Below are 26,207 nucleotides of genomic sequence, written 5' to 3'. Positions count from 1 at the left end.
TAGGAAATGATTATTATAGGCCACCAATTTAATCATGATGCGATGAATTGGTCTAACCTCGAATGACCCACTTGTAAAGATATAGCTTCTTTTAACATTTTGAATGAGATCTCTTTTGTTAACGGTCAGAAGTTCAAAGTTGACTGATCAGAATGATAATTAAGTGAACACCATTCATGAGGGCTTTCAGTAGGGAGATATGGGTTCTTGTTTGAAGGTGCCTTTGCTTTTATGCTTTATTTATTATTGTCTCATCATTGCTGTTGATGGTAAGCAAGAATTTAGGATAATTGAACAGATAATTTGGCTTAAAATTAAATAATATTAAATGCAAATAATATCATTCAATGATGTCATAAATTTTTTGTATTTTTAATCAAGGCAAAGAATGGCCACACTTGTCCAAAATACAACCTTCAACTGCACCTGTTGTGCAAGCTGCCGCCGTCCAAGATTTGGTTGCTCGTTTGATTCCGGAGCGGCAAAACGAATTCCAAATTCACGTCGACCCTTTGCTGTCCACCACGGGAAGAGACACCTTTCGACTATTAAAAAAGCCAGGTGACGCCCGAGTCTTTGTGACCGGCAGTTCGGGGGTTGCAGCCGCTGCGGGCTTCAACTTTTACCTGAAATATTCCTGCCACAGCCAGATCAGTTGGGAAGCGAATTCGCAACTCAGCCTTCCGCAAGAACTGCCTCAAATTGATACCGAAGTGATTTAATTTTACATTCTGATGCAAATAAGTAAATTAAAATTGCATAGATAACTTCACCTGACAGATTCAGGTATTACCAGAATGTTTGCACCTTGGGCTACTCATTTATCTGGTGGAATTGGTCGCAATGGGAACGCCACCTTGACTGGATGGCCCTTAATGGAATTAACCTGCCTTTGGCTTTTGTGGGCCAAGAAGCACTTTGGCAGCGCGTTTGGAAACGACTCGGTTTCGAGCAAAATGAAATCAACCCATATTTCAGCGGTCCTGCATTTTTGCCGTGGTATCAATAAAATTAAAAAAAAAAAGATTTTTGTCAGATAAAATTGATTATTTAGGAATCGGATGGGTAATATGCGAGGTTGGGGAGGCCCTTTGCCCTCGTCGTGGAATGAAAAATCGTTGGCTCTGCAGCGCCAAATCCTTGATAGGATGCGCGACTTTGGCATGACTCCGGTTTTGCCAGCGTTTGCTGGCTTTGTGCCGAGGGCAATTGCGCGAGTTTTTCCTTCGGCGAACGTGACAAAAATGACTAGGTGGAACAATTTCCAGGACGGATTTTGCTGGTCTGGAATGAGAAATTCACAAAAGAAATAAAAATTACACAATAATTTTTTCAGTCCTTACATGCTTCAACCCGACGATCCACTTTTTGCAAAAATTGGAGCACTCTTTTTGAAAGAGGTTTGTCTTTTTTTATTGTACATCTGTTGTACATTCTCACTTATAAGTGTATCATTAAAACTTCTTCTAAATGGTAAGAAAATTAATTATTAATAATTTACTTTTCTTTGTGTATTTATAGGTGATCAAAGAATTTGGCACAAATCACATTTACAATTGCGATACTTTTAATGAAATGGAGCCGACTTCTGGGGATGAAAAATATCTTGTGGAAGTTGGTTATTCCACTTTTTCTGCAATGACCTCCATTGACCCAGATGCAATTTGGTATATTTAAAATGCAAAACTAAAGAAATCGAAAGAAATTATTAAAATAAAATTATTATTTAAAATAAAAAATAGGATGATGCAGGCTTGGCTTTTCATGCACGATAGTTTTTGGAGCAAGGAAAGAGCTAAAGCACTCCTTACAAGTGTCCCCACAGTGAGCCGCTTTATTAATTTTTCTTTTATCAAATTATACTTTTATTCATCTAATTTTTCTTAGGGTCGTATGTTGATCCTCGACCTTCAATCTGAACTGAGCGAACAATTTACCCGTCTGGATTCATACTTTGGTCAACCTTTTATTTGGTGCATGTTGCACAATTTTGGAGGCACTCTCGGTTTATATGGCGCCGCGCAGCGAGTTAATCAAGTAAAATGAAATGAAATGATAAAACGTAATAGGATGATATAATATTATGTCTCTCCAGGGAGTGCACAAAGCAAGAAAAATGCCAAACAATACAATGGTCGGAGTAGGAATAACGCCAGAGGGCATCAACCAGAACTACGTTATTTATGATTTGATGCTGGAAAATGGATGGACCAGCCAACCTGTCAATCTTACTGATTGGTATTTGAAATTTATTAAACAAAAATAAATAAGGCTAATAATCCTTTTGTCAGATCAGAAACTATTAATTTTCCACTTAAATTTTTAATAAAATTCTAGGTTCGGTCAATATTCAAAGCGCAGATATGGATTTGAAAATGAGTTGGCAGTCAAGGCCTGGAATCTTTTGCTTGTAATATTTATTTTAACTGATCTATAAACAGCTAATTATTGTATTTCCTCGCAGAACAGCGTCTACTCATTCAATTTGACGAACATAAAAGTTCGTGGAAAATACGTCATTTGCAGAAGGCCCAGCTTCAAGCTGAAACCAATTGTGCGAATTTTAAATTTCTAAACAAATACGTAATATAATTGTTGGAACTTTAAGATTTGGTATCAACCGTTGAGCGTGGCCAAATCATGGGACAGTTTGTACGAGCTCGTGCCAAAACATAAAAACTTGAGTACTTTGCAACACGACTTTGTGGACGTCACAAGACAGTGTCTTCAATTATTGGGAGCTTTTTACCACTCGCAAATTACGAAAGCGTACAGGAAGAAAAACTTGCCGGATTTGAGGTACTTAAAGAAGTGGAAAAAAAATCATTTTATTATAATTATTTTAGGAAAAATGGGGAAATGCTGCTGGAGCTTTTTGTAGACATGGACTCTGTATTGGCCAGCAATGAAGATTTTCTTATGGGAAAGTGGATCAGAGACGCCAGGAGCTGGGGAGACAACAATAAAGTAAGCTTTTTTTTCAATTAGTTTTATGTAAAGTGATAATTCAATATTTAGGAGTCGGATTTGTACGAATTTAATGCGCGGAATCAAATTACTCTATGGGGCCCACAAGCGGAAATTCTTGATTACGCGAATAAACAGTGGTCAGGTAATGAGAAAGAAAAGAAATACACAATTTTTAGTTGTTCATGCATTCCAGGCGTTGTAAACTATTACTATAAACCGCGCTGGCAGCTATTCATTCAAAGCCTGATTGGAAGCCTTGTGTCGGGAGAATCCGAGTTTGACCAAAACACTTTCAACCAGCAAGTTTTTCGTTCCGTCGAAGAACCATTTACTCTGGACAAAAAACAACTCCCAATTGAAAGTTCTGGTGATGAAAGAAAAACACATTAACTTTGAAATTTATTATGAAATTTCAGGTGATTTCTGGACGGTGGCGAATGCGACTTACTCAAAGTGGAGACCAAGGTTCGATCGGAGCGCAGTCAACTTTTTGACCAGGGCTATGAAGAGAAACGTAGGACAGGAGTAAAATGTGAAACTCTCCGCAATTCTCATAATTAAATTTGTTTTTATTGTTGAAAATTTCGCACACAAAGGAATTAACATGTATTAAGCCCCATACAATATATATTGGATTGTGTAAATTGTTTAACACTGTTGATTATTTCAGTTATTGTTCCGAGTGATAGTCTATGAGTCGCTAACATTCATAATTTCATTTAGTTTTTTTGTAACAATAAACACAATATATGTCTACAACACCTCAATCTTCTAGAATTTTTACGATTTGAGTCTATTATCAACAAACAAAAAACAAGAGAGTTGGTTACGCAAGTTTTATTATCAACATATCACAGGGAAAAGCTGGCTAGCAAAGGAACTTACGAAAAGGAGAACTGCTAGTAGAGAAAAAACGTCGGCGGTGCGTAATTAATTAATTATTCATCAAAGAAACGATTCAGGAGATATGGGTTTTAGCGTTAAAAACAGACACAAAGTAGCATCTAGCAATTCTATCTCTCGTGATTATAAAAAGACCTTCTCTCACTTGATTAAATGCATATTTATTATTTTTGCTTCGTATTTTGAATAATTATCATATCTCATTTTTCTTGTTTTCTCTTTTATTTAATTAAAATGTATCCTGCTTAAGCTCTGACAATTTGTATTGATTTGATATGCAGTTTAATCTCTTGGAAAAAGTTTTGCTATTCGAGATGCCTGCGCCGTAAAGTGTCTCGGAAGAAACTCGCTGCGAGGCTTTGATTATACGAATCTTTTCTCAAATTTCGACTGTGTTAGGGGGTGGCAAGGATAATCAAATTTGATATTGCGTGGTGTTTTTGATAGACAAGTCAGTCAATATAAGCACGCCCATACTCAATTGCACTCGCGCCAACGCTGCACCGAGAGGAAGGGTTAGCCGTGTTTGATTTGTGTGTTTATTATTGTTTCTGCATCATTTATTTTTATTTTGCACGCGAGCCGACAATGTGAGAAAAAGCCAGAGATGCTGGAGAAGTGATATTTGTATATAAAATCGCGTGCGAATTGGGTATGCGCGCGGTCCTTACACATTTAAATATACACATAAGTGAGCAATAGCACGCACAAGCGCGCACGCATCACACAAAAACACACACACACACATGACAAATCCATAATTCGCTGACTAACTTTAAAGCTATTAGTTGGAGCTGCGACAAAGATTCTCATTATTACGTTTACAAAGTCGATCGATCGATTCACATAATTATTTAGTTAACATTACGATAAGTTTTGAGCACTGTCCTACTTAGGCGACTAAGTACAATTGTAGACTCACTGATATTATATCTTTTTATAATCCTCCGCTTTTGCAGAACAGATTGAAAAAACTACAAACTACTTTGGTATAGAACAAAAAATATCTCGCAAAAGAATATTTAGATAGCCGTAGTTTGCCAACAACAGATTAATTTTTTTTTTAATGTCCAGCGATTTAATGCTCGGTGTGGATGTGTGAGAAGTTAATTAGTATTGATTATTAGTAATTATTTAATTATTATGTACGAAGACAATGCAAAACACGAAAATTCTATTTTTTCACTCTCAATAAAGTCACAGTATATATAGTATTTTAATATTTTAACCCCACGTAACTAGCTTACAATGATAGTGATTATTTATTACAGCCTTGGTATTTAGACACTCATAGTTAAAAAACGTGTGCAGTACGATTGCAATGCATAATAATGCGCGAAAGATTTTTTTAGATTACTTCGTTTAAGGGCAGTCCCTGGAAAGATCCGTTTGAATGAAAAGAAAATACAAAAAATACGAAATTGCGTTAATTTTTGAGAAAATATTTTTGCTTTTAATAATTTATTTATGATATGGATTGTTATAGACGCTGCAAAATTTAAAGATTACTTTTGATTGGCATTCTTAGTATCACTAATACACACTGAAAAGCATAAATTAAGTGTGTAAATTCTTCGAAGCAGCTAAGCCTAAGGTTTTGTTCCCACAATGTTGAGCTAGAATTTTACCCTGCCCAGAATATATACGCCCGAGTAAAGCGCCAAATTTGGAGAACTTTTGGTATCAAATACATACGCACTGCCAAAAAGCATCCAAAACCCTTCATCAACATTATTTCTTTAGATTAGCACCACTGTTTTGGCCTCAAGCGATTTTCTAAACGTTTTGCAGATGAATACAAGAATCAGCAACTATTTAAAAGAATGCATCTTTCCCGGGACTGCCCGTGTTGTCACACTTTTGGTAATATTATGTCAAGCAAAAACTGCGATAATATTGTTATGTTTTTTGTTATAATGGATAATGGCCGGTTTGGTCTACGGGTATACCACATATATTTAAAATCAGCTAAAATACCTCGTAAGAGACAATAATTCCTCTGTTTTAAGCGGCTAAGTATGCTTGATTGTGGTAGAGAAAGAGGAGGTAACCAGTTTTGATTAAATTATGCAAGCATTTGAATTTGAGCTATCTCATTTCAGGGACATTTATGATTATGCAATCATCATGAACAGGAGCTTTTGCACAACTCAGCACAGCACCTGACTTGTATTATATTTACTTCGTGTTGATTCTCTCATAAGGGCGATCTCGTTTTAAGGAAACTTTTGTTTTTATTTAGCGGGGTCCGATCTCGACATGCCGCGAATTTGTCTGTTTAAATGTGGACCGCCCTCCTAATATTTAAGTATAAGCTCTGGTTCCGAATTTTTGTAATTTTCAAAGCTGCTGAGTCATGCAAGTGGCGATTTGGTGCTAAACACACTTTTACAAATAATCTCCTCCTAAAGCCATCCATGGCGTCAAAAACGATTAACTCGCTAGCAGATAATTGTTTTAAAGTTGCCTGTAATTTTAGATGTCGCATCACTTTTAAAATCTAAGTAGTGCAGCGAAAACACGTCGAACAGATCCTGCGAACAATTCTTCGTCATAATTATTCTGATAAAAAGTCTAATGCGAAAAACAAGCTTTTCCACAAACGCTTTAGTGGCAGACGCTGATATAGTTTATATAAGTTTTGCTATATTTTAATTTACTCTCGCCAAAGGTAAAATTTATCTTTCGATCTAAGCGGCACAGCCTAAAATCTAACACATTGATTTTACCCTAGAGAGCTAAACGACTTGCGGCGGCCGTCGCTGCCGCCTAAAATTCTAGTGAATACACTTGGGATATTAACATGTATAAGTATAATTATGTTCCAGAGATTGTCGAACAATGTTCATCGTGTAAACATAGTATCACAACGTACACAATTATATGTTATATTATTTTAATAATTTTGCCTTTAGCGTTTAAGAAAGAAGTTTTAAGTAGAATAACGTGTGTGTGATATTATTAAAACTGTGTGTCTCAAAAGATGCCGCAAGATATTGGTGTAGCACGACTCTCAGAACCCAGGGAAGCCTGTCTCATCTTTTAACTGGTCTCAAAACTAACAGCAATTAAATGTGTGTACATAAAATTGAACATCCGATCGATTGTGAAATAAGATAGCAGGCAACCCTTGGACCCGCTAAATCCACTCATCAGCTACGACAACAAGAATAATTAATATATCAAACATTGAAATATTCTTGTATTATTATTTATGCATCTTCGTATTTATGATTGATTGTGCAATTTGTATTTTTAGTTAGATATACTTCAGGGCGATTGATATCGGACAGGCAAGAGTTAGCACGGCCCGTGTCAAATCTAGTAATATAGTTTTGAGTAAGAATTTTACTCGATTGGAACAACTTATAATTATTATGCACCATCAAGACTCTTGAGACAACTGTTATTCAGCCTCTCAAAGAAAGACAAAGTCACAAATTCCAAAACTAGCAAAAAGCGTTAACGAAACAAACCCCACAAGTCAAAACTTTTGTTTTGGGGCTCAGCGAAATCAAATTGATTTATACAATACAAGCCAAGTAGCAAATGTGTCCAGCACGTCTACTGCAAATGTGTGTATTCATTTAATGCATTTTATTTTAATTTATAATTGCTCATATTACAAAAACGCCTGTCACAGACAGACCCCTGTATAAATCAGAATTAGTTTTTTTTCTGATGAATTTTGCCGACTTAGTAAGTCTAATAATTCGTGTATATTATAAAAGCAACGTGTTTCACAAACATTATACAGCACACTTTTCCTAACGTAAGTAGAAAACTAACAAAGTGAGCAGAAATTGCAGTAGTACATAAAAAGTAACTCAGTAGATTCTTAAAACAGTTTTCTCGTTTCACAAAAATCGCAATGGAGTGGCAAGCAGCTGTGAGAACACACACTCGATCAATTATTAAAAATATCAGTAATGGAAAGGTCAACTTGGCTAAATTTGACCTGGTCAGTTGGGCTAAAATCGTCACTTGCCAATGCATCAATCAGCGCGACCAGCTTGCGTAAAGGAATCGCCCTTGCATCAGCATCAAGCACTAGTTGTGTTATTGGATTTTTAAGAATAACATTAAGAATCAAATTCCATCAATTATATAAACACTTATTACCGCGCTCTACTTTGTCCGTCATGCCCAATTACATTGTATTTATGTGTGACCTCTACGAAATCCTAATTGGAAAATTACAAAATTTTAGCAGAGAAACTTGCTTGGCAGGAAATAATCGATGAAGCAGGGGTTGATTTTCATTTTAAAGTCACCTTCTTACTTAGAACTTGGATTTTGCGTGTGGCTTGACAATTGTTGAAAATAGCATAGAATATCACAGAGAGAATTAGGAGGCCTAGCTTGAGGTGGGGATATATTTATCAATTAAAACGATTAGTAGAGTTGATCAACAAAGCATCTCACCAGTAAATTTAAAGTATTATGATGAGAGAGTAAAAGGATTCGCACCTTTTCTAATTGCCCATTCTATTAAACAACGTTATTATTTTAAACTCTTAAAAATTCAAGCGAGAAGAAAGACTGTGATATACATTAAAGACTTTTTGCTTCTTCGAATAAATCAATCCGGAAGTTTTTCGTAAAGGGCTTGATCTGCGTATGCCTCTAACAGTCGTCTATTGCGATATTACTCTATAATGTCAGTCAAATAAACAGTCCTCTAGTGTGTAAATCTTGTACAAAGAGTAAAGTACGACGGTTTGGGTCCCTTGCTTCGATTTCTACTTGGTGGTTTCTAAAGCAGGTGTGGAGGTTTCTTGATCCTGGGCACCCAAAATCGTACACGTCAACGTAGCCCAAAGGGCGGTGCGAGCACCGCGGATCCCAATGAAGAGCTGCCTGATGGTGGTCACCAGCGCCTCTAGCTCTGAACAAAGTACCCAAAAAATGAGCTCAGTGCAAGGTGGAATGAATTTGAGCTAGACAAAAATGAAAAAAGACCCACGTAGAGAAAAGTTTGGAAATCGGTACTCACTTTCCTCCAGTTTGTTTTCGTCAATTAGGGAGGCAGCCGCTGGTCCCTTGAAGACGAGCAGGTTGTGGTTGGCCTTGTGGGTCTCGACCTCAGCACGACGGGCTTCCTCCACCCTGTGGATGGCGTCTTTCCAGTGGGAAATGGCAAGATGGACAGTGAGAGGAACTTTGTACATCCCAAGGTTTTCCATTTTCCCAATCAGCGTCAACACCTGCAAGACGCAAAAGAATGATTCAATGGAATTTAATATTATAAATTGAATAAGAAAATTACCCTGCAGTGTTCTCGGATGTTGTCGATGATGAGGCGGTCAACTCGAGTAGGACTGGGTGGAAGTTTTGGCACAGGCAAGGTGTTGGCCGAACTCCAGTGGCGGCCGGGCAGGCTGGAAGCCAGTTTGGCCTCGGTTTGCTTTCGCTCCTTCTCGAACTGCCTGAACTGCTCGTAGCAAACCTCGAGGTGGGCGTGCAACTTCTGCGAGCTACACATTTTCCTCTGCACCCTGGCCAGGGCCAGGATGGGCATCTGTGGGTGGTAGCACGACGAGGGGAAAGGCATCATGGCCGTGGCAGGCGCCGACCAGCACGGTGGAGGCATGCAACGGCCTGACATGAGCATTGAGGAGGATTGTTGCTGGTGTTGATTTGGCTTGGCTGAAATCATCAGGCGCTGCAGCGCTGCAGTTTCATCATTTTGATCGAATTGCTGCAAAATTTTGAATAAATCAATTACAAATCAAAATTTCCTGTTATACTTCCATTTAATTTTAGTTAAAGTTAATTAAATAAAAGCTCCTCAATTGATCCCATTTTGAGAAAAAAAAAAATGTAAATAATTAATTCTTTTTAATAATTTACAATAAAATTCACCTTTTTGTATGAGAGAAGGTGGTGTGGCTGGTGCCTGACATTGGGAAAATTTGAGTAAGAATCGTGCCGGAAATTGTTTTCCGGCGGCAACTGGATCTGCATTTGCTGCTGGCCATGAGACTTGTGTGGCATCGTAGGATGGTTTAGGCTGCTGGTGTACGCCTTCTGGTCCCTAAGAATATTCGGCGGAGGAACACTGGGATTGATGCGAGGGGAAGGAGGAACGTCTTGCGGGAAGGCTGTCAACAGGTCTAGGATGGTTGGCGGGTGCTCCGGCTGAGCCTCGGCCAGCGCCTGGTAATAGCTGAGCAGGTCGTCCTGGCTCGGCAGGGAGGGGCTCAGCGGCATATCCTAAAATCATTTTAAATTATTAATTAAAAAAAAAATATGCATCTGCTTACCTCGATTACATTGTTGTTGGACCAGATGCTGTTGTTGTTGTTGACCGGCCAGGGGTCGTTGTTGTTGGTATTGTTCAGCCAATGGTTGCCGAAACGTCTCGGATCGTCGTCCTCGTCCAGCAGAGCCAGAGCGGCAGCAATGTGCTGACTTTCGTCAAGTCCATCTCTTAGTGGACGCTCCATCTAAGTAAGTGAGGGAAAATCAATGAGTAAATCTAGTAATTTCATCCAAAAGTTTACTTTAGAATAATTGGGGACATGTTGTTGCAGCGAGCGCAACTGCATTTGTGAATTATAGTTTGACTCGCAGAAGTCACTGGTGCCGCTGCATTTTTGTGGCTCTGGTATCTGTAAAAATAATTTTTGTTGAAAAATTATGCATTAAAATTAAATAAATTTTTTAAATAATGTATAGTTTAATTTCAACACCAGGTGTGACAAAGTAAGAGTAATTCTAAAAAAATAATTACATGATTCTATTATAAATCCAGGAAAATATTTTAGAAGAGATGTTCAAAAATTTCAAGGTTAATTCAATTTCTTGTAGTTTACACTTTGATTTGAAGAAAGAAAGCAATCTTATCCATCTCCATTTTACCCGACGACACTACTTTCAACTTTGTTAGAGAAATCAGCTGTTCGACAGTGCGAGACCTGTTTTGCTGGCAGTCCGGATTTTCGTCTTTGAAAAGAAATAATCAAAAGCGCATAGCCTTCTCAAAATTAATACTTTGCATTTTCACATACGAAACAACCCCTTTCAACCCTCTCCGCAGCTGAGACTAAGAACACCTCAAACCCCCAAAAGCTATTCGAATATTATAATTCCTCCTGAATCAGCTGAGAGCAAAAATTGGCAAAAGAGCAAAAACCCCGTGACAATTATTGGAACGTTGAGAGTTTGATCCAAATAATAGGATACTCTGCTGAATAATTAAACAGGTGGAAAGAAGTGCCCTCGGCAAGGGTGTCTGTGCGCAACGGACGAGAATGCATGTGTCCGAGTTGCGGCGGCGGCTTATCGATTTGTGGCGCGGCGCCGGACGCCCCCGGCCGTGCCCGCTTTTTCCACGGCCGATGCAATGTCAGGGTCCTGACGTGTGTGTACCTGAGGTGAAGGTGGCCTGATGAGCAGGTTGTTGGATATGTAATCGAGTCGCACAGCACCCTCCATGCATCGTCGCAGCGGCCCAGCCCACACCCACGATTTGGCTGGTGCCTGCGCTGCTCGCTCGCTCGCTCACGACGGACTCGCGGAGCCGACTCGAGGATGCGCACCGCGAGGCCAACAAATGATTTCGCCGCACACGTCGCCCTCGGCACCACCACCAAAGAGTTAAAAACGGCGCCTGCAGGCGAGCTGCTGCCGCGAGAAAAATAGTTTTCGCTTTTAATTAGAAATAAAACCACGATGTTATATTATTGTGAAAAATAAAAATAAAATTATTTTTTTTTTCAAATTTTTTTCAATAATTTAAACAATAATTAGTGATTTTATTTTTAAAAAAACGTTTATTTCTTAATCTCAACTGCGGTTCTTATCGTTTTAGAAAGATTATGAAAAATTTCATTTAATTATGTGCTAGAATTTCACAATCGATAAATTTAAAAACGCTTTTCTTCTATGGGTTTTGTGAGTTGAATAACGTTAAACAAAAACAATAATCCTGCTCGACGTGTTTCGGCTGCGGGCTGCAGCCACAATTAATGAGCTGTGAAAACATTTTACAAGAATTAGTACAAAAACCATTTTTTGTTTAAATTTATTAAGAAAATTAATTATTTTCTTCAGAATTAATAATTTTTTGTGGACAAATAATAGAAGCCACATTTTTATAAAAATAATTTTTTGGCAATAGAGTAGGAATTTTTTTTTTAACACATTCATATTTTTTATAATAATTTTGGTCAGAATATTGAAACAAGTGTTTTAAGCGACCTTTCTTGGTGGTGGTCGAGAGAAGACTAAATTATTTTTCACACGTTAATATTTCCTGACCAAAATTATCATAAAATCGAATTTTTTAAAGAGAAATTCAGATTTAACTGTCAAAAATGGTTCAAGTGTAAAAATGTAAATTTTCATAATAATTTTTATTTAAAGAGTAATATTTTTTTAAATGGACTTTTGTATTGTTTCTTGTCAAAATGATTTCACAGCTCATGAATTGTGGATGCAGCCGAAACATCAAGAGCCGGATATTTTTTTCTTGATAAATCAACAACTCACAAAACCCGTCGGGAAAAAGATGACTTTAAATCCAAATCACCAAAAATAATTCAAATCGTTTTAAAACAAAATTCAAATTTTGAGTAAAAATCTCATTTATTTTGTATATGAGTAAAGCTGACGATGTCAGAAAATATAAAAGGGTTTGATAGAAACTAGCGATTTTTATTCTTGTCACATATTATGGACCGGACACGAGCAGACGATTTTATTCCAAAAAATATATAAAAGGGCTGATAATGTGGTTTTAACTGTTCATTTTTTTCAATATTTTACGAAATGAAATATATAATATTCTCCCGAAAAATTTACCAGTAAAGAGCTTAAGTTGAGATATTAATTGCAAAAATGTATGCATAAATTTTTTTTTATCAGCAAGCATGAATTGGAGTTCATTAGAATAAAATATAAATAAGGAATTTCTTGCCTTACAAATAAATTGTTTAGCCTCGGATTGATATTTTATGTAAATTGTCAATAAATAATAATAGTATAAAATATATTAAAATATTAGCAAAACGATATTGTAATTTAATATTATTTCAATATCAAAATGGAAATACCGCCAAATACAATAAATAAAAAATCTACTAAATTTATTTTACGATTGCAGTAACCGTTCGGCCACCATGTTATTATAAATTATTTTTTTCCATTGGGGGAAAAAGCGCTGGTGCAGGTCGAATGCAGTCGAATGCGGCGCAAGCTCAACACAGTCCTGCGCGCCGGCCAAATAAAAGCAGCGAAATATTAGCGCGCAACAAGTTTGATCACGACCAAGGTACGCCGATCCATGCCAGACAGTCTGTCGCCTCATCCCATCTTCCGAGGAATTTCGGCGTTATTTCTCTTTCCACTTCCTTATTTTTGCTGCCAACTTATTTCATCTAATGGAGCGGATTTTCTTTTGCTTGCACATTTATTTGAAATACATGCACGAAAAATACAATCAATTTTTAGGTTTACAAAAAAAAGATGAGACTGAACTTATTTTTTGTAAACATAATAGATGATTTGAAATTGGTCGAGTTGTGTCTCTCAATTAAATTATTAATTCAACTTTTGTTCGAAAATAAAAATTTTGCGATGAAATTAAAATCGCCTAGAAGGTTATCAATTTGTAGAAATTGAAATAATTAAATTGATCTTAATTGTTCATTACATTCAATCAACTTAAGTTGATCTAATGGGCCTAAACAAAAATTTTGGCTTCTCCAAATTTCTTTAGTCTGTTTTTGCAAATAAATTTGACCATAAAATTGCAAATTAATTAGAAAAGATGCGTACCTGAATGTGCAAGAACTGCTGATGCTGAGGCTCACACCACTGATGCATTGTTGAGAGGAGCGTCGGTGAATTCGGGTTGTTCACTCGTCGGACTCCAGACGCAGACAGGAAGATTCCTCCAGACACTGGCGACGCCACGCTGTCTGCCAAAGACAAACGGCGCTTTTCATTGGAATTTGGCGGCGGGTAGGGTTGAAGGAAAGCGATTCAGGGAGGGGGCAGTCTGCGCCCCCCTTGCCCCCTTCCTCTGATCGCCGCCGCAGACAAGTGGGCGCCGTCATTCCTCCCTTTCCTATTATTCCTTTAATATAAATTATTTATCTACATTTTGTCCCTTCGTATTCAATCATTTCCTAGTTAATTTTGTCTCTTTCACCTTCACTTCTTATTTATTTTGAGCAAGGAATAGCATTTCTGTATTTTATGTGATTCCTTTTTGTAAAATTTCATGCAAAACGTGCTTTACAATAATGGAAGAATTTAAAAAAAAGGATTATACTGCTGCTTTTATGTTTTGATAAGAAAATTAAATGCTTTTGAAAAAAAGTTTTGCAGTTAGTTATCATCAATTGGTTAATTCCAAGGCAACAAAATGCGCATTTTTATTTTACTGTCTGATTTTTATTGGGTTTAATAGTTGTAAAAGAAAATCAATTTTTTTACATAATTTAATACCTTTAATCTTAAATTCTCTTTATATAATCTTTGAATTTTCAACAAAAAAACGGCAAGCATATAAATTATAAAAGAAAATTAAGAAACACGGTGTAACAAAATCACTATCGGCACATAATCTTCTTGCAATGCTATCTGTCCCAGATGTCTTCCATTGAGTCCATCATGAGTTCATCAATGGGCATCACTTTAAGTCTTCTCAACGCATCGAGATAAAAAGTCAGTTCTGAAATGACGACCCTGCAAAAATTCATAATTTAAGGTTTAAGGATAAGATTTCAACTAATTATCAAAGAAGCATCAATAAAGAGAAGATAAATGTAAAAAAATTTAAATAAATGAAGAAAAAAACTAACCCGTGCTGAGGTCCGCCATTGTTTAGAATGTTCATTTTGACTAGCTGCTCCTTCAACACAATTTTGAACATCTTGTGGGCACTTCTGTACAGGTTCTGCACTTGTTTCTCCGGTAAAACTTCCGAAATGGCCTCGTACAATTTCTTCATGTGCTTCGAGACGTTGCGAAACGAGTTTGAAGGAACCGGTGGTTTTGCGTCCCATTGGCAAATTTCTCTCGAAAGCAAGCCTCCGATAAGCGCGAGCAGTTTGTTTTCAATCTCCCGGCAGTGCGACATGATGTCCCGCTCGAGATTTTCAATGTGCATCTCAATCCTTTGCGGCTCCACTACCGACGGCAGTAATTGCTGTTTGGCAGCTTCAGCAGCAACCAGCACCAGTTGCAGCGATCTCGACATGAGTGCGAGGTTGGTGCTGGTGATTGTGTTGAGGCCGACCGAGTGAAGCGCGCCGGCTCCCAGCACCAGTTGACAGCTGCGAGAATTAAAGAGCTGCAGCAGCTCGATGAGGCATCGCAGCAAGTTCGGTGCCATGACAGTCAGTTCTTCAGCGCACAGACAGTACTCGGCCATCATCTTCAGCAATAATAAAATAGACCTGCGGAAAAATTGGTCCTCGGAACATTTTCAATGAAATTTATTCGTCCAAAACTCACCCAACTACAACGTAATTTTCTCCCCCTATGACCAAGGAAGGTGCTCCTGTCAAGCTAAGGCCCCCATTTGGGATGGTACTTCCCAATTCCCGCTTTGGCAAACTCAATTTCCCTAAAAGTATTCATTAGAAAAATACTCGGCTAAATGGAAAATTATTAAACTACCTGTTTCGTGCAACTTGTTTGCAAGATTCTGAAACTCTTGCGGTACCATTGCTTGTTTCCAAGTTTCACTAGCAAGTATCAGCGTCAACTTGTCCTTCTGGTCTTGATGAAATTTACTGACAAACTTGCTCGCCTAATGAAAAAAAGGCTTCAATTAAGCTTTCAAAAGACCAAACTGGATTTTACTTGGACTTTAAATGCAGATTTCAGAGCCGTGCTACATTTGCCACACACTTGTTCGCAGCTCACCACAAAGTTGTCCACCACCTTTGCAACATCACAAACTTGAGTGGCTGTGGCTCTCTCGATCCAGGTTTCTTTTGACTGGGACGTCAGAAGCTGAGCAAATTGGTCGTTGGCATAATCACACACTGAACACAGAAGTTCGCTCAGACAAAACTCGACAACCACTCGCTCGTCCGGACTAAGTAACGTTTCGGATGGGTCGGATCTAAAAATCACAACGAAATGAGTACTAATAAATTTTAAATTGAAATAAAATGTAAAGAATATTAAAAAAAGGATAAAATTACAATTTAAATTCAATTATCATGCATTTTTTTTAAATTATAAAAAAATTTATCTTTCCAAAATGGAATAAATTTGTTGAATTGTGTATTTACATGTTGAGATAGTTTGAGGAGGTGTTGTTTTCATCTTCCTTCAGTTTGTCTTTGCCTGAACTTTTTTCGACTGCCTCTCGCATGACATCGTGCACAACCTGTAGATGATTTGTTGGAGATTTAAATTATTTTATAATTTTCATTTAAAAAATTGAAAAACCTTGACATGATGAACAATTTTTAGTAGTGTTTCTGCAGTCCTTTGTAATAAATGCTGCCATCGAGTCAAAGGCAACCCTTGAAGCTGTTCTCCACTTCCTGTAAGTCGAACGTCTCCTTCTCCACTATCACTTGCTGCAATCTCCTCGATGACCAACTGAAATAAATTTAAATTAGTATAATTGTTATTAACTTAATTCAAGTCTTACCTGTTTCACTTTTGCCTTGATTGAGGTAAATGCCTCCTCTTTGTATTTGTTGGCAAAGTTGAAATACTTCTGCCTCAGCATCCCGTAAACAATGGATGCTAGTTTGTCCTGGAAAAAGAGGAGCTGATTTTTTTCACTGCAAAAACATGCCACTAATTTACCTCTTCTAAAACTTCTGTATAAAGATCTAAAGGTCTGTTCAAGTCTGCGGTTACGTAGCGCTCGAACTCGGCGCTGAGAATTTTATCTATTAAGCGTTGCATTTCGGAAAGTTGCGAGCTGAGGTGTCGGAAGCCATGCACCCCTGCTAGCTCCTGAACAAGAATTTCTTGCGTCGTCAATATAAGATCTATGGCAGCCACGTAGTCGGGAATAGAGAGGAGAAGTTGCAGCATCGACTGAGTTTGGTGAACCGTCACCATCAATTTTAACTGAAGTAATAATATTTTGTTAACACAACTAAACACGAGAGGACCTTTCTACAATACCTTTTCTACCACGGCTAAGTAATTTTGCTTTGTCTGCGCATAGCGAAGTATTTTTAAGGAATCTTTCACAAGGTGTTGATCAATATTTTGAAGTTTACTCCTAAAAACATGCATGTTCCAGTTTCAAATTAAAATTTCTGATAAAAAGTGTTACCGCAATAGCGAGACAGTGAGGCACGTTTTAGAAAGTTTTTCCATCAAAGTGTCGTGGGACGACATGGCTTGAAAAAAAGTATCCGACTTTTGAGTGACTTGGAAGGCAATTTGAACTTCGACGATGTCTAAATAATGAGCCAGCTGAAATATTTAAAACTGAATAAACAAAAATAAGTTGTTTGCTTTTTCGCACCTTCTCTTGCAACTGATTAGCACTACTGATAGGCTTAGACTTGTGAGTGTCTCCTTTTAGTGAATGGATAGTGTTGAAAGTTTCTGGAACCCGAAGATCAAATTGAGGCTGAATAAAAATTTTTGGAACAACACTCATATCACTCTGAGCTCGATCTGTAAATTTCAATGGAGGTTAAAATTTTTTTAAATCTGATTTTTTAGAATTACAAACCTGGTACTGAAACAGGCCACTTTGGGCTGAGGGGTCCTCCATTTATGGAATGATTTAATCTCTCGTGTAGTCTTAAGCGCTGAAGATTTTTTTTGTAAAATCATTGAAATTTAAATTTATTTCACAGCTCACTTTGCGAATTTTCCTGAGATAGTGTTCAAAGTTGGCAGAGGACACTTCCGGTAAATGCTCTAAATTTCCAATGAATGCCGACTCGACAAAATCATCTCCCCAAAGTTTGGTGAAAAAGTCTCTCTATAATATTTTTATTCGTTTTATAACTAAACTTTTCAAATGAGAATTTTTGGCATACTTGTTTCCCTCGATTAGGGTCATTGAGAACCGCTGGCAAGTTTTGAGACGACAAAGCCTTCCACAACACCATGTCACGTTGAGAAGGCTTCTTTACCAACGAGTTGCTGCTTTTTGATCTTGGTTCCGCACCTTAAAAAATATTTTCATAATTATGTAGTTTATTATTTTTATATATTAAACGTTAAAAATACTTTTAATTTCTTTAAACATTTAATATCATGTCATTGTTGTAAACAATGTCGTCAGCATAAATGTAACAACGATTGTTTTGTTTTAATTGGTTAATAAAAAAATAATGAAATTACCACTTGTAGATGCTGCTGCGTTCTTGGCATGTTTTACTGTTTGGGCATGGTTTGCTTTGGAACCGGAGTAGCTCGGGGATGTTTCCATTGCTGACGCTGGCCGAGAATGTACAATGTTGGGAGGCCATAAGCTGCTGGAAGTTAAATTTTTAAACTGATTACGTGCTAATTCAAAACAAAAGCGTCAATGCGCACTTACTCAATTTCACAATAAATTCAAGATAAATTTGCGCTAGCAATGATGAGGTGGCGCGGATGACATGACTCAAAATAAATAATAAATATAAATAATTTCGGCTTTCCAGTCCAGTCAGATGATAGCAGCTGCTGGAAGTTCCTATTTGCACAGATTCGCCCGACGGCGCCTGTGCACGTAATTCATTGCTATTTTCACGTTCTCACGTTGCCCTGCCCCGCCCACAAAACATAAAAATGTAAACAATGAAAGAGAGGTCTCATTATGTATTTCAAGTAGATTTGCTTGTTTTATAATAATTAATATAATACGCAATAATACGGTAGGTACATTTTATGATGAACTTTAAGATTTCAACATCATATAATTATATTATGTATTGATGGATATTTAAACTTGCTCTGAATTTAATGAGGTTAATTTTTATCCATTTCTGTTTTTCTGACACAAAATATTTAATTTTTATAGAGAACATGGACCCGAGGGTGATGGATACGACAGGAGAATCCAACTTTGATGATGATGACACACACATTTGTCTGAAATGTCAAAATACTATAATTGGATTGGAAAATTATGTCCTTCATCGACGCTCAAAATGCACAACTATATCGGCCTCAACTAGGTAAATTAATTCGAAATTTTAATTTTTTGATTTGATCTTAATTTTTAACCATCATCAACAGCAAGGACATAGACAGAGAAACCGTGCCGAGCGTAGCTGTTGTGGAGAACGCGGCGGACGCGCAACTTCCCAGTGCATTGGACTTTTTCAGTTCTCTCGAGCTGATGAGCAAAACACGTCTCGATGAATTCGACATCGACTTTGACATTCCTAATCTTCCTAAGACCAGCCTGGAACTCTCGGCCAAAACCAACAACTTTCTACGAATTACAGATTTGGAACTCGAGTCAAACTTCAGCATTGACATTGGAGACATCAACAAAGTTCGTAGAGGAAACTTTGATTCATTGGCCGACCTCAGTCTTATGCAAGAAGACGGCATCATTGGGATCGACCGGGGCCGATCCATCTTGGATTCTGATATTTTTTCCTCGGCCTCTATCGAAAAATTACCTCCCATCCCTGAGGAGATTCCAGTTCAGCCTGCGGCAAAAATTCCACACCCACCCTTCCAGTCTTCCGGAAAGTGGATGCCAGGAAAAATGTCTGAGCATCTCAAGTCAGGAAGCACCATTCATTACTTTTGCCGAACTTGCAATCGGCGTCTTTCGAGCAGGACTTTGTACGAAAAGCATTTACGGAGCGAGCTGCATTTTAAGAGGAAGACTGAAAACTGCATTTATGAGATGGAGGACGAATTTTTAGCGCCGTCTGCAAGGCAGAAAAGAGGAGGGCGGACTGTGGTAGAGAGCAAAGCTGCGGTAATCACAAGTTTATAATCACAAATTTAGGAGTAATTTAATCTTTTTTTATGCAGGACTCAGGAAAAAGTGCCAACTTGAAGCCCTGCGAAAAAATACCTGGGCCAAATAAAAAATATACTTTTTGTGAAATTTGCAGCATCAAGGTTCCTTCCTTGCTGTTCGGAAAGCACCTCCTCTCCCACTATCATTACATCAAAGGCTGCCAGAATCCTCAGCTGTCGAAGGAGTTGGTCCTGAGCAACATTGACAAAGTCGTCAAGCACTTCTCTTTCCAGTGTCTGTTGTGCCACTTTTATTGCAACATGATGGACGATTTTCTGCTCCACTTCAGCTCCGATATTCATTGCAAGAAAAACGAAAAGGTCTGCCCAAGTTTTTATTACAAAGGAACATTATTTTTAAATTTAATCGTAGGCTGAGGGAAAGTTTTGCTGCCAGCAATGCAAATTTGAAGAATCCGCAGCGGAAAGTATTGAAAACCACCTTCGAACCGAAGAACACCAACAGGTTGTTGCGGCCCTCAATCAGTCGGTGCCTATCGTCATCAAAAAAAGGTCAACACCCTTCAAGTGCAACATCTGCGAGTCAAAATTCAGCCTCAACATACAATTGAGATTTCACATGTCTAAGAAACACGGCATAACCACTGCACCTCTCCACACCTTTTGTTGCAAGTTCTGCAAGTTTTCCTGCAACAAACAAAGATCACTTCAGGTCTGTTTAGTTTGAAAATTTGTAATTTTGCTGTATTTCGAAATCTACTTTATTTCAGCGGCACGTCATTGGCAAACACAAGAAGAAGGGGCGCAGAAAGCAGCAACTTGATTCGACAGGCGAGTTTTTCTGTGGTCTCTGTGATGAAACTTTTCACAGCAAGGATGAAGCAGTTTTGCACAGAAGAAAACTGCAGTGCAGAGAGAAACGTGCCCTTGCAAATGGCTTCAACACAACTCAACTGTGTCGGATTTGCCAAGGAGTGTTTGAAAATTTATTCGAGTATAAAAAGCACATTTTGGAGCTTCACCCTGGAGCATTGCACAGGTAATAATTATAAAAATAAAAAATAAAATTTTTCATTGAAAAAAAAAAATGAAATTGCAGGTGTCAAATCAAAATTGCAACATGTGTTTTGCCATTTCGCAAGACCTTTCGCGGCATTCAAGGGAGTGCAAAGCTTCTTTCAAGTCTGCACCAAAAGGAAAGTCAAAATTTTTCTGCACATCCTGCCAAAAATCATTCACAAGGATCAGGAATCTTGTTTATCATATTAGGTAAAAATCTATTTAATTACTAAATCAATTTTCTCATTTTTATTGTTCATTTAGGAACATTCACCAAGCTGAGACTGAAATTAAGAAGCGAACTCTGCGGTGTCACCATTGCAATTTTGCCTCATTAAAGAAGTCTAGACTTTTGCAACACATAATAGCAATCCACCTGAGCCATTTACGCAGTCGGGACTGGCTGTGCGAGATCTGTGACAGAGCGTTCTATCAAAAGTGGGTTTGTTTTTTTAATTGAAATTTCAGATTGATTGAGGATAACGTTTATTATTTTAGAGCTCACTTGAAATTACACAGACCCATTCATTTTCCTAAAAAATTGAAGTGCATTTCTGTGGGGTGCAGTTTTGAAGCAAGCCATCCGTCGGTTCTCAAGAGGCACAACGAAAAGGTTCACAGCAAGGAAAGAGATACTTCTCAACGCGTGCATATAAAACCTGTACTTTTAAAGCCAAGTTAAAAAGTGGTTTAATAATTTTGAATATTTTTATGGCATGGTTCCAATAAAATTTCTATTACCAAGTTAGTAAGACAGTTTTTATTTTGAACCAGAACTCTTGATGAATCTTGCGAAATCTTCTAATGTTTCCAAAATTTCATTAAATCATATGACATTTGTGGAAATTTCTCTTGCGTTCAAGTTATTTTCCATTCACGACGCACAAATTTTATAATAATTTTATTTTATTGTACAAATCAATTCCAAACTTCTCTGTTTCCGCGCCAAAACCACCAAGGGCGCCATTTATCGAGTGTCACGACCCCATGCGTGGGCGACGAGAACCATAAGCATAATTTCTGTTTTGTTTACAAAAATACAAAACTTGCCGATTCTACACGTCTCGTGCAACGTCTCGTGCTTCTGGAACAACACAAAGGAAGATTTGGACATTAAAAGCTCACAAAATTAGTGTTTATCATTTCTGTGCGCCACGTTAATTAAATAGAAAGGAACACTTAAAAAAAAAACATGTCGAACACCGCGATTTGGCACTGCCAACTCTGGATGGGAGGAGTAAGAAATTTAAGGCCACTTTTTTTCTAATTATTGTCTTTATTTTCTTTCAGCTTGAGCCTTATATGACGGAAACGTTCGTCAAGGGTGCGTTTGAGAAGCTCGGAGAAGCGCCGATGGGCGTCAAAATTATGAGGAACAAATTCACAGGTGAACCAGCCGGCTACTGTTTCGTCCACTTCAAGACGGACGAAATCGCTTTGGATGCGATGCACAAGTTGAATGGAAAGGTCATTCCTGGCTCCAACCCGGTAATATTTTAACGAAATCCAATTTGAAAGATTAAAGTAATTTAAAAAAAAAATTTCAGCCTGTTCGCTTCAAACTGAATCATGCAAGCACAACTGGAAAACCAGGCAACGACAGTGATTTTTCCCTGTGGATTGGCGATCTCAGTCCGGAAGTGGATGACTATCAACTCTACAGGCTTCTTGCCTCCAGATATCATTCCTTGAGAACAGCAAAAGGTGAATGTTGTTGAAATGTTGAATTCAAGTTTGCTTCAATGCTAAATTCTTTGCAGTTGTTATGGACCCGTCAACAGGAGTGAGCAAGGGCTACGCTTTTGTGAAGTTCTCGAACGAAGAGGACCAGAAGGCTTGTCTGATAGACATGAACGGCTACAAGGGACTTGGCAACAAGCCCTTGAAAATAAGCAACGCTGTGCCCAAGAGCAAACAAGCAGCCGCTGCCGCCGCAGCAGAAGAGTCGCTGAATGAAAAGGCCCACGCTTATTTGGAATACTGGCAGAACTACAACCAGTGGAACAGCCAATACGGCAGCAACTCGGCCTATTACGACCACTACAATCAATCAAACACCACCTCTACCTACACAACCTCCCAGTATGATCAGCAGACGGCTGCAGCCGTAGCTGCGGCTGCTGCAGCCGCCAAGGCTATCGAGTCTCAGCCTCCACTGCCTGCCGAAGCACCGCCACCAGCACCGATTCCGGAGGAATTCCAGCTTGTCGGTCTGTGCTTGAGATAATTTAAAAAAAACTTTGATTGCTAATAATATTTCTGAATGATTGCAGAACACAACATCCCAGTTGACATTGACGAGCTCAATTATCACACATGCCAAAAGGATAATCAAATGTGGGATGCACTTTTGGAGTCCAAGTGGCTCCCTTCAGAAGTTTGCGTCCCTTACTTATAAGACAACTATATCTAGGAAATTTGAGTGAATGCACTTCCGTAATATTAATGATGTAAATTTACATAAGTAATAAAAAAATGTTGTAGAGTAATGTTGCTGATTTTTGTAAGGATGTGTTTCTTTTCAATATTCTCTAAACTTATTTATATCCAAAAAAAGACAGAAAATATATTTTTTGGTAATATATTATGTAATAAGAACTGATGAAAAAATTTCTGATTTATGCAGTTGCAGAAGAATGTGAGTTTGATTTCTGATAGCATGTTAGTGTTAGTTGATAATGTTTAAATTCAGAAATGATACTCATTGCTAATTAAATTTCACTAAATGTTTTAATGTGCTTATAAATTAATCAATTGTTCTCTATTCTAAATTTATATAACAGCCCATTCATATCACAACTTTCATGTTTTTTAATTAATAAAAAAACCAGATTAAGTACTTGAAGAGTAACATTCATCAGTCCATTAATTAAACAGAACTGATTTCACAGAAATTGAATTGATGCCAATTATCTTTGATATAATTGAAGGGTTACAAAAGTTTATTTTTCCCTTTAGCTTGCATCACATGGAGTTAAAAAATAAATGCAGCTACTTTTTGAAACAAAAAAATAAAAGACAGGATACTATTTTTTAAAAATTGTCACGGTGGGCTGAAAAGCAGATAAATAGAAGTTATTATAAATAAAAGCTCTAGAAAAAAATTAAATTATTACCTGGACAAAGGAAGCTTCATCGCTCACAAACAACAGTTTTTTCCTTATTCACAGTAATCTCCTGAAAAGAGAGAGAGTTGTTAGAAAACCAGTTCTCAAAAACTTATATGATGACTAAAAACAAAATTACCTCAGCAAATCTTTCTGCGCTGTTCTCGACGGCCTCAGAATCAACATCTGGTTGACGCTCTCAACCATCTCCAGGGACTGCAACCAATTCCTCCCTCTCCTCGTCACTCGGGACAGGGCCCTCATCAGCAGGATCCTCTGATTCATCTGCCTTATCCTGAATTAAAAAAAAATAGAGTTGTTAGAAAACCACCAAAATAAACAAGGTGACCAAAAATAAAATTACATGTACCTCAGCTGAATGCTCAGAAGTAGTGCTGTCTGTAGTCGTCTCGTCGTCAGACTCTCCTGAACTGAAAATCATTTTAGTCCCATTGATGTAGGGCGTCAGGTCTTCGTCAACATCAAAGAAAGATTTCTGGACTACAGGCGGGCCTTTTTGGAAATAGTTCATCCTATATAAAAATAAAATAATAATGAGATGCTTTTATTTCAGTTAAAATTAAATATGATTTACTGAAGCATGTAAGCAGTGTTCTTCAAGTTCCTTGTTGAAGTTTTGTGCTTTCTGAAGCACATCTGTATGTGATCGTGGGCTGAATGAGCTCCGATGACTTTTTCGCAGATCGGGCACTCAATGGATAGTTCCCACTCTGGATTGTGGAACGGGAGTGATTCGTGTTGCTCTAATTCTCCTTCTTCATTTTCAGTGCTGCGTCTAAAGTGGGGATGGTCATGGTACCCATCAAATCTCTTCTTACCGCACACGCATCGGAAAACTGTTTTCACTTTCACAGTCGACTTGTTTGTCGACTTTCTGGTTAACGTTATTTTTATAATTAGAAAAATATTTTTTTGCTAATATTAATTATCTAATACTTCTCAGACTTATCCATTTTGCAGGAGAATTCTGTTCAATTAAAAAAAATTTTCACAACACCATTATAATCGACGATCATCAGAATTCACAGGAAAGAATTTTCGCTTTTAACCGGTCGCTTTTCAAAAAGTCATAACGGCCCTGACTGATAATAAACAAATGCTTAAGCGAAGGAACAACAATAAATAAAGTTGTTGGTGAATCACAGGTCTTTTTCTTTAGGACTAGAGGTGTGGGGTTCATTGTGACCCAGGGTAGTTGATGAAGAAAAACGTACGACCAGGTTTATGTTTTCTTGTATATTGCTCGAACTGAAAAACAAAAACAAAATAAATATCACAATTGAAATAAACAAAAAAAGAGAAAGAATTTTTATTTGAGTTGGAAGTTAATTAGACTGATGTTATTTTTGATTTGAGAATTAATTTTATTAATTAAACTAAATTTGTTTTTTTGAGAATTTTTGAGAACTGAAATTTGCATAAATTTGTGTACTGAATTTGAAAGAGATTTTGTTGAGCAATTTGCATTTAAAATTAAATATTATTTTTTTCTTTTTGTTTTACTTAAAATTAAATTGAACATTTTAGGCTCGGTGAGCATCGGCACTTTGCCTCGGAGAAAACTAACATAAATCATATGAATGAGAATCTTAATGAATTAATACGGAATTTTTTACAAAGTCGTCTGGGTAAATGCAAAATTAAATCAGTTGGTAATATGATGAATTATTCGTTGGCAAATATTACAAATTCGGCCCGACACTGGTTTTGCGCACACGTGATTTGAATGGCGAATTTTGTCGTTCGAGTTTTTCACTTAAATTCGGACTTGGAGACAAAACTATTTCACTCGACCGACAGACTGTTCTTGTGGCTTTGATTTGGGGGCAAAATGGGACGCTTACCCCTGTCCGGGTTCGAGGATGGTTGAGTTGAGATTTCTGGCAGGCTTGGGACCGTCGTCAGCCTTTTTTGTTTTGCCAGGGAACAATGCAGGATGCCCGGCAGGGGGCGGAGAGGTTGCCCTCTAGTGGCGCTGCTACAGAGGAAATAAAAATAGTCGCAACAGTCGCTAATTTTGAAAGTCAGGTTATTCCAATTCAATATCAGGACTGCTCGCTGATTCTTTTGAAAAAATTGAAATTTTTTTTAATTCTCCCTTCGTTAATTGTTTTTTTACACTTCCAATCTCTTGCGTCCGGACAATTTTGAAGTGCATTGCATCAAAATATTATAAAACTGACACACGTTACAGCGCGTTACAGTTTTTGTGTATTGGCTGAAGCGAAATTTTTTTTAAAGTTTTCAATCAAAATGGATTTTTAG

General features: G+C 37.6%; 6 protein-coding genes across 12 annotated transcripts; 3 read left to right on the top strand and 3 right to left on the bottom strand.

Annotated features, from left to right (window-relative positions):
- The first annotated feature begins 20 nt into the window (after nt 1-20).
- On the top strand, nt 21-3,731 carry LOC132198396 (alpha-N-acetylglucosaminidase). 2 transcript variants are annotated; one of them, XM_059622416.1, is made up of 16 exons: nt 21-269; nt 382-713; nt 764-996; nt 1,055-1,282; nt 1,337-1,400; nt 1,522-1,667; nt 1,743-1,824; nt 1,888-2,037; nt 2,096-2,238; nt 2,338-2,410; nt 2,465-2,554; nt 2,609-2,799; nt 2,847-2,967; nt 3,019-3,112; nt 3,164-3,337; nt 3,387-3,731. In XM_059622416.1, exons 1-16 carry the CDS (start codon nt 200-202, stop codon nt 3,497-3,499), a joined length of 2,304 nt encoding a protein of 767 aa, XP_059478399.1. In that variant the 5' UTR covers nt 21-199; the 3' UTR covers nt 3,500-3,731. The 2 variants fall into 2 exon arrangements, with proteins under 2 accessions (XP_059478399.1, XP_059478398.1); XM_059622415.1 differs by having other exon boundaries at nt 764-999.
- Nucleotides 3,519-13,796, bottom strand: LOC132198397 (uncharacterized). 3 transcript variants are annotated; one of them, XM_059622418.1, is made up of 7 exons: nt 13,657-13,796; nt 10,380-10,487; nt 10,140-10,322; nt 9,739-10,089; nt 9,143-9,574; nt 8,870-9,080; nt 3,519-8,761 (listed from the first exon to the last, which is right to left on the bottom strand). In XM_059622418.1, the coding sequence occupies exons 1-7, from the start codon at nt 13,702-13,704 to the stop codon at nt 8,616-8,618; spliced, it is 1,479 nt and encodes a 492-aa protein (XP_059478401.1). In that variant the 5' UTR covers nt 13,705-13,796; the 3' UTR covers nt 3,519-8,615. The 3 variants fall into 3 exon arrangements, with proteins under 3 accessions (XP_059478401.1, XP_059478400.1, XP_059478402.1); XM_059622417.1 differs by lacking the exon at nt 13,657-13,796 and adding an exon at nt 11,248-11,409; XM_059622419.1 differs by lacking the exon at nt 13,657-13,796 and adding an exon at nt 10,610-10,749.
- A 520-nt stretch (nt 13,797-14,316) lies between these two features.
- LOC132197439 (vacuolar protein sorting-associated protein 54) lies at nt 14,317-18,528 on the bottom strand. 3 transcript variants are annotated; one of them, XM_059620731.1, is made up of 17 exons: nt 18,368-18,528; nt 18,169-18,302; nt 17,862-17,992; nt 17,681-17,803; nt 17,549-17,627; nt 17,336-17,490; nt 17,141-17,283; nt 16,987-17,086; nt 16,660-16,929; nt 16,499-16,606; nt 16,291-16,446; nt 16,131-16,228; nt 15,694-15,958; nt 15,508-15,640; nt 15,343-15,454; nt 14,688-15,284; nt 14,317-14,571 (listed from the first exon to the last, which is right to left on the bottom strand). In XM_059620731.1, the coding sequence occupies exons 2-17, from the start codon at nt 18,254-18,256 to the stop codon at nt 14,463-14,465; spliced, it is 2,667 nt and encodes an 888-aa protein (XP_059476714.1). In that variant the 5' UTR covers nt 18,257-18,302; nt 18,368-18,528; the 3' UTR covers nt 14,317-14,462. The 3 variants fall into 3 exon arrangements, with proteins under 3 accessions (XP_059476714.1, XP_059476715.1, XP_059476717.1); XM_059620732.1 differs by having other exon boundaries at nt 18,169-18,299; XM_059620734.1 differs by having other exon boundaries at nt 18,169-18,322; nt 18,368-18,521.
- An 18-nt stretch (nt 18,529-18,546) lies between these two features.
- Nucleotides 18,547-21,560, top strand: LOC132197440 (uncharacterized). Its single transcript, XM_059620735.1, has 9 exons — nt 18,547-18,686; nt 18,833-18,989; nt 19,051-19,750; nt 19,807-20,115; nt 20,168-20,467; nt 20,526-20,794; nt 20,855-21,024; nt 21,079-21,252; nt 21,313-21,560. Exons 2-8 carry the CDS (start codon nt 18,838-18,840, stop codon nt 21,150-21,152), a joined length of 1,974 nt encoding a protein of 657 aa, XP_059476718.1. The 5' UTR covers nt 18,547-18,686; nt 18,833-18,837; the 3' UTR covers nt 21,153-21,252; nt 21,313-21,560.
- A 254-nt stretch (nt 21,561-21,814) lies between these two features.
- Nucleotides 21,815-23,321, top strand: LOC132196624 (tRNA selenocysteine 1-associated protein 1). The gene is made up of 5 exons (XM_059619405.1): nt 21,815-22,051; nt 22,105-22,302; nt 22,362-22,518; nt 22,575-23,024; nt 23,088-23,321. The coding sequence occupies exons 1-5, from the start codon at nt 22,007-22,009 to the stop codon at nt 23,210-23,212; spliced, it is 975 nt and encodes a 324-aa protein (XP_059475388.1). The 5' UTR covers nt 21,815-22,006; the 3' UTR covers nt 23,213-23,321.
- A 95-nt stretch (nt 23,322-23,416) lies between these two features.
- Nucleotides 23,417-25,902, bottom strand: LOC132196625 (uncharacterized). Of its 2 annotated transcripts, XM_059619406.1 has the most exons (7): nt 25,787-25,885; nt 24,879-25,190; nt 24,517-24,816; nt 24,292-24,454; nt 24,061-24,216; nt 23,931-23,991; nt 23,417-23,867 (listed from the first exon to the last, which is right to left on the bottom strand). In XM_059619406.1, the coding sequence occupies exons 2-5, from the start codon at nt 24,893-24,895 to the stop codon at nt 24,121-24,123; spliced, it is 576 nt and encodes a 191-aa protein (XP_059475389.1). In that variant the 5' UTR covers nt 24,896-25,190; nt 25,787-25,885; the 3' UTR covers nt 23,417-23,867; nt 23,931-23,991; nt 24,061-24,120. The 2 variants fall into 2 exon arrangements, 1 of the variants encoding a protein (XP_059475389.1); XR_009441784.1 differs by lacking the exon at nt 24,879-25,190 and having other exon boundaries at nt 23,419-23,867; nt 24,517-24,717; nt 25,787-25,902.
- Nucleotides 25,903-26,207: the final 305 nt, after the last annotated feature.

Source organism: Neocloeon triangulifer, unplaced genomic scaffold (genome assembly GCF_031216515.1).
Source record: "Neocloeon triangulifer isolate White Clay Creek 2 clone unplaced genomic scaffold, ASM3121651v1 ptg000012l, whole genome shotgun sequence".
In the NCBI taxonomy this organism is placed as follows: Eukaryota; Metazoa; Arthropoda; class Insecta; order Ephemeroptera; family Baetidae; genus Neocloeon; species Neocloeon triangulifer.
This window is presented reverse-complemented; position numbering and strand designations above follow the sequence as displayed.